The sequence below is a fragment of the Geotrypetes seraphini genome, chromosome 4 (genome assembly GCF_902459505.1).
Source record: "Geotrypetes seraphini chromosome 4, aGeoSer1.1, whole genome shotgun sequence".
Classification (NCBI taxonomy): domain Eukaryota; kingdom Metazoa; phylum Chordata; class Amphibia; order Gymnophiona; family Dermophiidae; genus Geotrypetes; species Geotrypetes seraphini.
Genome location: NC_047087.1, coordinates 183,952,968 through 183,966,632, shown reverse-complemented (window position 1 = coordinate 183,966,632; position 13,665 = coordinate 183,952,968). Strand labels below are relative to the sequence as shown.

At 43.6% G+C, this 13,665-nt stretch overlaps 1 protein-coding gene across 2 annotated transcripts in view; it reads left to right on the top strand.

Moving 5' to 3' along the window:
* Positions 1-13,665, top strand: part of PRKG2 (protein kinase cGMP-dependent 2) — a 161,244-nt gene that overhangs the window by 16,325 nt on the left and 131,254 nt on the right. Inside the window, exon 2 of one of the 2 annotated variants that reach the window (XM_033940049.1) lies at positions 8,243-8,900. In XM_033940049.1, the coding sequence (XP_033795940.1) occupies positions 8,443-8,900 (458 nt within the window). In that variant the 5' untranslated portion in view covers positions 8,243-8,442. Of the gene's footprint in view, positions 1-8,242; positions 8,901-13,665 lie in introns of those variants that run through there. The other variant, XM_033940050.1, reaches the window with a different exon arrangement.

Sequence of the window (13,665 nt, the reverse complement as noted above, 5' to 3'; positions counted from 1 at the left end):
TGAGAGGAATATATGTTCTTCATAGGAAAAGCCAGAAATGACCAATCAGATTGAACAGGTAGTCCAGGTAAGCATAGCATATAAATGCAGGGGATATGGGACTCAGGGCTCTTTCATGTACAATGGTGCATATAACCCACAGGGCTAAGGAAATATTGTTCATATGGTCTTGTCTGTTGGCTTACATTCTGAGGAAGCCCATTTAGTTCCTCAGGAAAGGAAAATTTAGACAAATTAATTTCTTATGGATCAGGATGTGCCAATTAATTTTAGAGTAGGCAGAAAGTTGCCCAATAATATTTGAAACTTAATTTTTGGAGGGAAGTATAAATAAACATACCCGAGTAAAAGGGGGAGCCTTGTCTTGCTTCCCTAGAGGGAATCTGGGGAGGAGAAAATACCCTTATTCTCCCAAAAAGTGATCAAGTAAGGAGCATGTAGAGGACAAGAATTTGGAGACCTAGTCCCCCCTCTAAGGCCTACAGGGGCTCTGACTTCTTACTCAAAGGGCTAAAGAGGAAGCACAAATGTTGTAAGTTTGATCCAAAGGTGTCCCTTAGTGCACAGACAGACTAGTTCCCACATTAAGATAACTGATCAGGAATAAAAATTAAACAAAGAGATTAAAACACAGAAGACCTGTGGCAACCAAGAACTAGCGGGATAGAGAGATACACTGAGTTTAAACGTTGCTTAAAAATATTAATGTCTATTACGTGTTTTGTGCACAGCACTGCATACATGTCGTAGTAACTAATAAGAAAAGAGATGTGACAGAGTAGCAGAGAGGAGAATAGGCTAATTAATGTTGCATTCATAAGAAGCTAGGAGAATAAATGATGCTGCAGATGGAAATGAATGAAACCAACCAAAGGAGATCCAGAATTGTTTCTTTGATGAAGTATTATAATTAATGTTGCAACCATTTTTACATTGATTTTATGGACTGTGACCTACTATTCTGATTTGAGGGTTTTATATTTTTAATAAATATTTTACATTTTGATCCATACTCCTGTGTCATCCTTATACTAAGTGGTCTCCTTCCACTTTATTTTTGCCTCTTGCTTTTCATTCTTCTTTTGTAAATACTTGTTTACTACTGGAGTGCCCATTGAGAGAGTTTTATATTAAATCCAAAAATTGCCTCCAGTGTACTTTGGGCCTGTTAACATTTAGGCCCAGATTCTATAACAGTCTCGTTGTCAATGGCCACCTTTAAAAGCAGCCGCCGATTGCATGTCAACCACGTGACAGTGCTGTTTAGAGAATCACACCTTCAAGAAAGGTAGACATCAGAAATGTAGGCCAGAGTTTTCAAGGCCTACATTTCTAGTGCCTACTTTTGATGTGAATCACACCTACAGAGGAGATTCATGGTGCCTAACGCCACTTCTGGCATTAGCCACACCTACAGTGGCATTAGGCATTGTAAAGCATCTCTGTAGGCACAATTCCAGTGCAGTTTTTTAGGTGCTAGTAGGCGCCTTGAAATTTCTTTAAAAAGCTCTTTTAAACGGCATTTTGCACTTAGGCGCCTGCCAGCATCTAAGTTAAGGCGCCATTTATAGAATATGGGGCTCATAATAATAATAATAATAAAAAAGTCTAAAAAGTGGCCTAAATGGGTACTTGGACGATCAAAAAGCCTGATCGTCCAAGAACCCATAACCAAAGCTGGTTTTAGACGTATCTAAAACCAACTTAGGCCTTTCCCCTGCCTCTAAACGCATAGAGCGAACAGAGACGTTTTTAGAGGAGGGGAAAGGGCAGGAGATGGGCCGACCTAGACCTAGGCGTACAGCAGGTATAACCAAAGATTTTGACAGGTTGCCTAGACGGCAATTATACGTTTTGACTTAGACCAAGTCAAAACAGGTATAAGTGCTGAAAAAGGGCCCGCTGAGCTGATGGCGGCTGCCTAAAAGCCGTTGTTTTGGATGTTTGGGACTTAGGATATTTTTAGGTTGATTATATGGTGTAAGTTTAGACGCAGTGGTGGTCTGGGCATTTAAACAGCTGAACGCAGAGGTAGGCCATTATCAAAAAAAACCTCCCTTTGGATGTTTGTTTTGATAATGGACATTTTCTCTGCTTCTACTTTCAACATTTAGGGCCTTAGGCTGAAAGGGGACTTAGATGTTTTGTTTTATTATGCCCCTCCTTGGGTCTTAGTAACATAGTAAATGATGGCAGATAAAGACCTGAACAGTCCATCCAGTCTGCCCATATGTTATACTCATTAAAAATACATGATTAGATTAACTTGTCTCTTCTTTGATATTTCTGGGCCATAGACGGTAAAGTCTGGTATTATCTTAGGTTCCAAATTCTGAAGTTGCCGTCCAAGCTCACTCCAGCCTATCCAACCATCCCATTGTTTGCAGGACATCTACCATAAAGTCTGGCCAGTAACATCCTCCTGTTCCATATTAGTGGAGTTCACATTGATGCCTACCCCAGCCTATCCTACACCGAATCACCTTATATGGAACACAGGCCATGCAGGTCTGTCCAATACCGGCCTTAGTTCTTTACTTTACTTCCTTCATTTTCTAATTAGAGAGCCTCTATTTTTATCTCACGCTTTTTTTAATTCCATCACCTTTTTCCTCTCTACCACTTCCCTCGGGAGGGCATTCCAGGCATCTACCAGCCTCTCCGTGAAGAAGAATTTCCTAATATTGCTCCTTCCTCCTTGTAACCTCAAATTATGCCTAGTTTTACCATTTTTAATTTTCTTCTTAGTGTCTTAATGTTTTGAATAAAACTAAATTCTAAAGCTCATCACAGATAGGCCCTTTACAATTTGTTTGCTGGGAGACGGAGAAAAGGAGTAGGAAGCTAAATTTTGGCCATAGACATCACATTCTTGATTAATGTACTGTTTCTGGGGTAACCTTCAACCCTAAGCAGTGAGGAAGCCTCTACACTTAATAATCTTTCTTCCCTGATTCCTGCTGTCTACATTCTTGTTATACCAGACAGTTCCTTTATTTTATTCTCCTTTCTGTTGCCTAACTCTTCTTATCATAGTAAAATTACAGTTAAGTGCATAGATCAGTTACATTATTTTCAGCTGATTAGACATTGGTCTTTTATGTTCATTCTTTCTCAGTGTGTCAGATATTCATTAGCTTTTTGTATATCTCCATAACCACTGATGTTTTTTCTTACCTGAGAATATGCCTAGATAGTCCTTTAAAAAAAAAAAACAACAAACATTGTTAGGTTTGATGAGTCTTACCATCCAGGCTCTAATGAATGCATTTGTCTTGATTTTAAAGTGCATTAATCCTGAATGAACTTCCATTCAAATTGCATTTCCAGTGTGCAATTCTAGTAGTCAGACTGGTCCTGGAGAAAGGAAGTTGCAAAATAATTTAAAGGACAAAAAATATATGTTGCATTCTAAGTAGAGGCCTATAAATTTCTTATAGGGAGAAAGTTGTTTCTATACCGCATGCTAAAATGAGAAATTTCCAGAGATAGAGTTGCCAAAATTGCGATGTTTTACAATGTTTTACATCCCCACTCATCCACAAGGAGGTCCAAGTGAGGAGAAGTTACAAAAGTTGACTCCAGAGAACAGGAGTTGGAGATGATGTTCAGGGAGCTGAGGCATTACTGTAGCTTGTGCTCTTGAGCTTTGAAGAGGAAGTGGTAGCTGCTTCTTGTGTTCCATTTAGGAGTGAGGTAGTCATCTTCTCTGCATGGAATCAAAAAACTAAAACTCCAAAATAGCCACCTAAGTTGGCACTTGGACGTCCTAATCACCAGGATGTCCAAGTGCTGATAATCAAACTGTTTTCCTAGACATCTAGTAAGACGTTTCATCTACTGTGTGTCCAGAGTTTCAGGGGGCGTGTTGGGAGGTGTATTTTCGGCGGGCTTTGGATGTTCTTAACTTGAACGTCTTGCAGCGATAATCAAACCTTTCTCAAAATGTCCTGGATGGAACTCAGACGTGAGTGTCATAAGTAACCTGGCGGGTGGGTTAGTGAACCATAGACAGGGTGAGCCAGGCCTATAAGCCACTCAACCACTACATTTTTGGTGGACAGTTTGAGGCTAACAAAACCCTACTCTACTGCATATAGGTGCCACCTTTAGCTATAAGGGCTATTGGGGTGGTATACAGGTGGGTCTGGTAGGCTTTGGGGAATTTTGGAGGGCTCACCATAAATTATAAGGGGTATATTGTTGAGATGTACTTCTGGCATTCTTTATGTGAAGTTCACAGCAGTGCCCTCTAAGGTGTACCACTGCTCTGTTGGCATGCCTGTGTGGCCAGTCCATCACAATGATGGCCACTCCCACATCCAAATGGTTTGCATTTGGACATTTACAACTTGGATGTTTCTTTGGTCCTAAGGGTTGGATATCCTGTCTGCCTAGATGTCCAAGTAGGTTAACTAAAAAATAATTGGGGATGTCTAGAAGTTCGGCTTTCAAAAATGGACATTTGTTTGCTTCTGACTTTGGCTGTTTAGTGAGAAACATCCAAGTTGGACTTAGACATTCTTTTCATAAATGGCCCTTCACCTGAAACAGTTCACTGTATCCAGGATCCATCCAGGAGCAAAGACACCAACCAGGTAAAATATGTCGTAACAAAGTAGATTCTTATGGCTCCAGAGGTGGATTGAGTTACATGGGGACCGCTGCCATAGTAATACAGTGATTACCACAGTAATTACCAAGGTAATGGGAACAATCTCGAGAAATCCCCTAGTAATGCTACAGGAACATTGGGCCTTACCACGGTACTACTGCAGGAGTAGGAACCATTCTTTCAGTATTCCCGTGGTAATGGGAAGGCTGGATCCCAGCATCGTCCAGAGCAGGGGAGGAAAACTTATGTTTCCTCAGAGGTGGGTCTGTAGGAGAGAGAAGGTGCTTGTGCTGGTGGCAGGGCAGCATATCTGGCTGACTGTCACCGCCGGTGTCCCTTGGACTGCAAATGAAGATAGATTGCAGGGTGGGGGTAGAGAAGAGCCGGAGCAGAGCGCGTGTGCAAGGATACAGAGAGGGAGAGATGGATTGGGGAGCGGGAAGAAGGGAGAAATGTCACACTTGAGGAAGTGGTGAGGGGAGAGAGAGAGAGAGCATACAGGAGCCAGAAAGCGTTGGATTCATGGAGAGAGAGGGAGAGATGTTGGATGGGGAGGGCAGAAAGGAGGCACCTAACTTAATTGATCAATAGGCTTAATCGGTGCCAATATTGGCACGCAACATCTCATAATCAGCTTTAATTGAATGGAATTGAAAGTTAGGCGCCTAACTCAAAAAACCCAATTTTATATAAAGTAGGTGCCTAGCCCAAAACGCTTAAAGTAAAATTGAGTGTGGCTAGGGGTGGTTTATGGGGCATGTTTTCAAATTAGGTGCCTCTTTGTGAATTAGGTGCTGTAAGGCTCTGATTTCAATATTTAACTTTAGGTGAAGAAAATTCTGGCATACATATGGTACACCTAAATGTTAGGATACTGAGCGCTGCCTAAGCATGATTCTATAATAACATAGTAACATAGTAGATGACGGCAGATAAAGACCTGTATGGTCCATCCAGTCTGCACAACCTGATTCAAATTTTCTAAAAAAATTTTCTTCTTCTTAGCTATTTCTGGGCAAGAATCCAAAGCTCTACCCGGTACTGTGCTTGGGTTCCAACTGCTGAAGTCTCCGTCAAAGCTCACTCCAGCCCATCTTCACCTTCCCAGTCATTGAAGCCCTTCCCAGCCCATCCTCAACCAAAAGGCCATATACAGACACAGGCCATGCAAGTCTGCCCAGTACTGGCCTTAGTTCTTCAATATTTACTATTATTTTCTGATTCTAGATCCTCTGTTTTCATCCCACGCTTCTGTGAACTCCGTCACCATTTTCCTCCCCACCACCTCTCTCTCAGGAGCGCATTCCAGGCATCCACCACCCTCTCCATAAAGTAGAATTTCCTTACATTGCTCTTGAATCTACCACCCCTCAACCTCAAATTATGTCCTCTGATTTTAGCATTTTCTTTTCTCTGGAAAAGATTTTGTTCTACGTTAATACCTTTCAAGTATTTGAACGTCTGAAACATATCTCCCCTGTCCCTCCTTTCCTCTAGGGTATACATATTCAGGGCTTCCAGCCTCTCCTCATATGTCTTCTGGCGCAAACCTCCTATCATTTTTGTCGCCCTCCTCTGGACCCCTTCAAGTCTTCTTATGTCCTTTGCCAGATACGGTCTCCAAAACTGAACGCAATACTCCAAGTGGGGCCTCACCAACGACCTATACAGGGGCATCAACACCTTCTTCCTTCTACTGCAGTGGTCTCAAACACGTGGCCCAGGGGCCACGGCCCGCCAGGTACTATTTTGAGGCCCTCGGTATGTTTATCATAATCACAAAAATAAAATAAAGCAGGTTCTTGATCATATGTCTCTTTAGCTATAAATTACAATATTATTATTAAGACTTAGCCAAAAGGAAAGATTTATAAACTATAAAGAGTTTTCTGTCATGCAAAATTGTCATTTCTTTAATAAGACATTAACTATTTTTTCTGAGGCCCTCCAAGTACCTAGAAACCCAAAATGTGGCTCTGCAAAGGGTTTGAGTTTGAGACCACTGTTCTACTGGCTATACCTCTCTTTATACAGCCCAGCATCCTTCTGGCAGCAGCCACCGCCTTGTCACACTGTTTTTTTTGCCCTTAGATCTTCGGACACTATCACCCCAATGTCCCTCTCCCCGTCCGTGCATATCAGCCTCTCACCTCCCAGCATATATGGTTCCTTCTGATTATTAATCCCCAAATGCATTACTCTGCATTTCATTGCATTGAACTTTAGTTGCTAGATATTAGACCTATGTTCTATAGAATCAGTGCATATTTTGCTGCCTAACTTTAGGCAGACTTTATAGAATCAGGGCCAGAATGTTTTACCAAAGAATATTAAATTTGCAACCCAGTCACCACCCTGTTGACAGAGAAAGCCTAAATCTAAGCTATCTTGAGGGTATTTTTTGTTTTGTTTTGTGTTTTTTAACAACTATTTAAATTTTTTTTTACACATTCCCTCTTAATTCCCATCTGATAGCCAATGAAAGCGCATCAACTGTAGTTCCACTGGAAGTCTATAAGAAGGTAATTCTTTAACTATGCACTTAAGTTTAGGCATCAAGCATGTGCCTCTTAGGAGCTTGTTCTGTAAAACAGGGGTTCTCAACCCAGTCCTCGGAACACAACCAGCCAGTCCAATTTTCAAGATACCCACAATAAAGATGCAATTACACATACTACCTCCATTGCATTAAAATTGATCTCATGTATATTCTTTATGGGTATCCTGAAACCCTGACTGGCTGGATGTGTCCTGAGTACTGGGTTGAAAACCCCCGCCATAAAATAAAGCATGGGCCGGATTCTACAACCGGCGCTGGTACCAACTGGTGCCTCCAAAACTGGGCCAGTCACGTGTCAATCATGTACCGGCACTGGTTGCAGAATCGTGGCCACGTGTAAATTAGATGCCAGAAATATAGGCCAGGGTTTTACTGACCTTCTTTTCCGGTGCCTACTTTTCCTGAGCATCGCGTCTACAGGGGCTTCTACCGGCACCTAAAGTCACTTCCAGTGTAAGTTACGACCACTTTGACCATAGGTGCAGGTAGACGCCTCCATGGATGGAACATCGATGAACCATTCTTAATTGGTTTTAAACGACATGCACATGGTCAATTACCACATCATTTATCACCAATTAAACCAATTAAGTTAGGCAATGGTAGAATGGCTACGGTGCCCCGACAAGAATCAGGGCTTATGTAACTAATTTACTTTATAGCGTAACAAGTCAAATATTTGCCTGTATTTTCAGGGTACGTGTTTATACCTGCCATAGAGCTGGTGCAAATGCTTGTGTCCATGCCTAGATTATAGTATTTTGTAATAACCTCCCATAATCTGCCCAAATTTCACTCAAAAGAATGTTAACCTGCAAAGTACACACTCAGTATTGATGTGCACTTACAGAACAGTGTTTAGCCGATTATTTACACACAGATGTGTTCATACCCAGCACTTATGCATAAATTTGCTGCCTAAATCCAGGTGACTTCTTATAGATTATCCCTTATACCAAAATCTGACTAATCTGGGTAGATTTTGAGGCCCCCCAGGCCACGGGATTTCATTCATTCAGTTCTGTTCTTGCTAATACTGTGGTATTAAATTATTGTTCCTTTTGTAGGTGTTCCTGGCAGAATCTCTCAGATAGCACTGAAGATGAGAAATTATACAAAGTTGCTGTTGGAAACCATATCGAATATATTAATTAGTTTCAACACTTGGAATGCCTTCTAAGAAATCAGTACGAATATTATCATTTCTTTGTGAAGCTTAAAGACATCATGGCATATACAGCATAAGGGATTGGTTATTCATTTTGTGATGTTTGCCAAGAGCAACATGGGAAATGGAACTGTCAAAGCCCCAAGAACCGAGGACAGTTGTCTTTCTATGAGGGACTATCCCTCCGGGGTTTTCGGGAAATTGCAGGAGACAGTCCTTTATTTGCAGAAGGAACTGGAACAGAAGTGGGAAGAGCTAAAGGAGAAAGATGAGAAAATTAAACAGCTGGAGAAAGAGCTACAGGTAAAAATCTCACAGATAGAAAAGTTGCAAGATGCTATTGGTTACAACAGTGTCCCTCCATCCCAAAGAGACAAGGAGAGAAATGGGCTACTCAGTGTCATAAACCAAGGGCCTCACTATTTTAATGATTTGGCTACAGAGGCCCATAGACGTCTAAAGGCCAAAGAAGGAGTATCAGCAGAGCCTACCTCAAGGAATTATTATTGTCCCAGCACTAAGAAATTCTCCATGGCCTGTATCCGCAAAGATTCAAGGTAAGACTAAAAGGGGAACAATATCTTTTTACTATATTAATTGCTTTAATTTTATGTTTATATTGAGCCACTTAAGAAATTCCAAATATGGTAACATTTTGTTCCGATTATGTCTTAATGCACTAACCCCTTAAATCTATAATGGGGAGAGTGTGCTGTTGTGGTTAAAAGCTACAGCCTCAGCACTGTGAGGTTGTGGGTTCAAACCCACACTGCTCCTTGTGACCCTGGGCAAGTCACTTAATCCCCCCATTGCCCCAGGTACATTAGATAGATTGTGAGCCCGCAAGGACAGACAGGGAAAAATGCTCGAGTACCTGAATAAATTCATGTAAACCATTCTGAGCTCCCCAGTAGAACGGTATAGAAAATTGAATAAATAGTCTTAATAAAAAATTTTCACACTAAGGCCTGGATTATATATAGTGTGATCCAAACTGTGCATGCAACTTAATTGTTTAACAAGCTAATACCGTATTTCCCCATGTATAGGCTGCGGCCTATACATGGGTTTTACAATCTCTTGTACTGGGTGCAGCTTCCTTATATGGGGCGCCCTATCTAAAGACATCGTAGATAATCCGCCCCATTGGAAGATCAGCCGCAGAGTCCCCCCTTACCTGCAGCTCCCTCCTGGACAGTTACCGGCTGCCTCCTGCCTCGTCGCAGCCAGCGGTGCAGGGCAGGAGCATTCTTTTCAGCATCCAGCCTGCCCCGTGCTGCTTCCTCAATGCCTGTGCCAGTTCTCATGGGACTCGTGAGTCTCGCGAGAACTGACACAAGCATTGAGGAAGCAGCGCAGCGCTGGCTGGATACTGAAAAGGATGCTCCTGTCCTGCACCGCTGGCTGCAACGAGGCAGGAGGCAGCAGGCAAAGATATTTACCGGGGGTGGGGGGGGGGGGGGGGGAGGAATGTATAGACTGCCCCAGCTGCCCCATTGTATAGGCTATTTTAGGTTTTAAAACACTTAGATAAGCCATGGCTAGTAACATGGGGCAGCTTATCTAAGAGTTTTAAAACCTAAATCTACATTTCCTGCGGCCTAAATATGGGGAACTACGGTAAGCGTTGATAATTAGCATTTAACACCTAATAATTGATATTACTTAGCACTGATTGGAAGTTATGCACACAACTTTCTAAGTGCATTCTATAAAGTGGTGTGCATACATTCTAGTTCGTGAATCTCAAAAGAGTGTGTGTCAGGGGAGGAGCACAGACGTATCCTGGGTATTCCTAAAAGTTAAGTGTAGTGTTGTAGAATACATCTGATCTGCGCACAACTAAGGTGCAGTCATGTAGGCTTGATTTTATTTGGTCTACATGGGTGCGCCTAAGTGTTATGCCATATACGGCCGCTAAGTACGATTCTGTATATAGTGGGAGTCTTTTGTAGAATTGTGCTCAGCGACATGCGGATCAGGGCTGACATTTTTGGGCACCATATATAGAATTTCAGACTTAATGCGCAAAATTATATGCATAGGCTATGGAATGCTGGCAATTACATGCATAAGTTAATTGGTAAGTTAAGAACTAGGTACTAACAATCAATAATTGGTTATAATTGGAATTATTTATGCACATAACAACCCTTAGCATGAAACAGCTATAGCACATATCTGCAAGGGAGCATGCCTACGGGAAGGCCATGGGCAGGTAAGGGACATGCCTAGCACTTACACACATGCCACAAACTCTTATCTGGATGTATCAAGCATATGCATCACTTTTATTTTGAGGGGACATGATCAAAACATTCAAGATATTGAAGGGAATTGACTTAGTAGAGACAGAGAGATTGTTCACCCTCTCCAAGGTGAAAAGAACGAGAGGGCACTCGCTAAAGTTAGAAGGGAAAAGATTCCGTACAAACGTAAGGAAGTTCTTCTTCACCCAGAGAGTGGTGGAGGTCTGGAATGCTCTCTCGGAGGCTGTTATAGGGGAAAGCATCCTTCAGGGATTCAAGACAAGGTTGGATAGGTTCCTACTGGAATAGAACATACGCAAATAAGGCTAGACTCAAATAGGGCACTGGTCTTTGACCTAAGGGCCGCCACATGAGCGGACTTCTGGGCACGATGGACCACTGGTCTGACCCAGCAGGGGCAAATCTTATGTTCTTATGTACAACTAGTGTTTAAGCCCGTTAGATTAACGGGTGCTAGATGTCTCCTGCTTTTGAACTTGGGCAGGGGCAAAGGCAGAGCCGGGGCGGGAGGGAGTGACGGTGGGAGAGCAATTTCAAAGCCTCAGCAGCGGCGGCTCCTTGACCAATCCGCGCTTACAACGTCCCCACACTTGCGGTCTGGCTGGCTCCCCCACCAAAGCCCTTTGCAGCGGCAGCCCCTCCCGCATCCGTCCCCACGTCCCAAGCCTCTCCGAAGACCGGCTCCCACGAAAATGGTACCCCTCTGTCCAAAGCCGTGGCAGCAGCCTCCCTCAAGACACATTTCAAATCTGACATATTGTAATCACAAAACAGAAAATAAAATTATTTTTCTTACCTTTTGTTGTCTGGTCATTATTCATATCATGTAGGGGTCCCAGGCTATGGTTGGCTTTTGATAACTCGCTTGCCAGGGCCCCTTCTTTCTTCTTCCCTCCCTCCATCCCGGCAGCTGAAGACAGGCACCTCCCCCCAGTGGTCTGAGACAGGAGGGAGCAGTTAGGAGAGGGTCTGAGGGCAAAGAGGGGCTCAACAGCGCACAACTACCTTTCCTTCCCTCCCTTCATCAAGTGCAGTGCAGCTCCACCAATGTTAAAAGGAGCCGCGTCGAAATCGGAGGCCTGCCACTGCCGTAGCACATTCCCCTCTGCCTTGGTCCCGCTCCTTCTCTGACATATGGGACCGCGGCAAAGGGAACGTGTTACGGTGGCGGCAGGGCTCCAATTTCAAAGCAGCTCCTTTTAACATAGGCGGAGTTGAACTGAAGGGAAGGAACGGTGGGGCCGGGTGAGGAAGGCCGCCTGCTAGGTAGGGGGACAACAATGGCGCTTATGCTCAAGCCCCCGCCGCAGCTCCTCTCTCGATCCTGGTGCGGTTCGAGAGAGGAGTCGTGGCGGCGGCTTGAACATAAGCGCGATTGTTGTCCCCCTACCTAGCCGCGAGGCTGCGGCGGGGTTTCCATGGCAACCCGATCGCGGATCTCAGTGTAGGGCCGGGTCTGGCGGCGCCGTGTAGGGCGGAGGCGGGACCTCAGCACTGCACCGCCGGGCGGCTCACGCCGCCGGCCCCCAGGAGCTCGAGGCCGGTTGCGGACATGCCTGGCGTGGCATAGTGCAGGAGGAGTGATCGGTGGCGCGAGGTAGAGAGCAGGTGATGACAGTGATTGGTGGCACAAGGTGGAGAGTAGGTGATGACGTAAAACGCGCGCATGCGCACTAAAAAAAACGGGACAGCTCAGGGAACACGTTTTTTTTAGTGCGCATGCGCGGCCTAGCATTTTATTATATTAGATAAGCTTGTTATTGAGATCATCCTTTCCACAGTTCTTTTTTGCTTGAAGTTAATTGGCACCCATTAGAATTTGCTTGCATAGGTGGCTGCACGCTATTCTATAAAGCAGCAGGCCTAATTCCCACAGCACCTATGGTGGGGCATGGGCATGTCAGGGGAATTTCAAAATGTAGCACACGTAGTTATAGAATATTGGGTCAGCACACCCAACTTGGCGCTAGCATATTCACCAGTTTTCAACAAGCGTTAGTATGGTGCTTAAGATTTGGACATGGGAATCGCACTAAGTGCAATCTTTAAAAAGTTACAATAAGCACTGATATTTTCCACTTTTGAACACAGTTTATAGAATCCAGACTTAAGGTTCTAGAATGCTTGCAATCACATGTGCAACTGCAACATCTAATTGTGGTCATTGACAACAGCCATTGACATGGTATAAGTGAGCATTCCTAAATGTTGTTCCATATGTCAATTAACATTAGTATTCTAATGCCACTTCTGGCGTTTGCCATACCATAGTGCCCACCGGTAGGTGCCTCCGGAGATGCAATTCTGATGCCTTGTCTTTAGGCGCCAGTAGGCACTTTAAATGTAAAGTTATTTGCTGTTTCAAAGAGCGTTTGTTAATTAACTTAGGTGCTGGTTAGAGAATTTTCCTCTTAGGGCCTGATTTTATAAATGGCACGTAACCACGCATATTTTAGGCACTGTGGTTATCCATGTGGTTCCATGTGGTTATCAATCAACTGCTAGGCGTCCTTTATAAAAACATGCCTAGCAGCTGGTCCGGGGACGAGAAGAAGAGACGTCTCGGCAGCGTAGGCAGAAGGCAGGAAGTCAGCCAGCATCGGAATTCGGGGCAGAAGGCAGGAAATGAGCTGAGGCAGGCACGGATGATCGGCAGCAGGTGAATTATTGTACTGCGCATGAGGAGCCACAAAGCACGGATGCACGGTGTTGGAAGTGCACATGCATGCTAAGGGTTTTATTATAGCGGATGCAAAAACTTATGTGGACTTCCTATGCTTGATACAAACTCCACTAGCCATGTTGGGGTCAGACCAATGGTCCATCTAGAACATTATCCTTCTTCTTCCAGCAGTAGCCAATCCAAATTGGGTAGAAAAATGAACTAGTGATACGAAGTCTTCTGGAATTAATCCATTAAAAAGTTTAAAACCAAAACACATCTTAAAAGTGATTTGTTCTCACAGTGAAGAATGTAAAAAAGGGGACTCACATGAACAAACTTCGAACGTTTAAAAATTAGACAAGCTACTGTCTTCTGGATCAGTTGTGG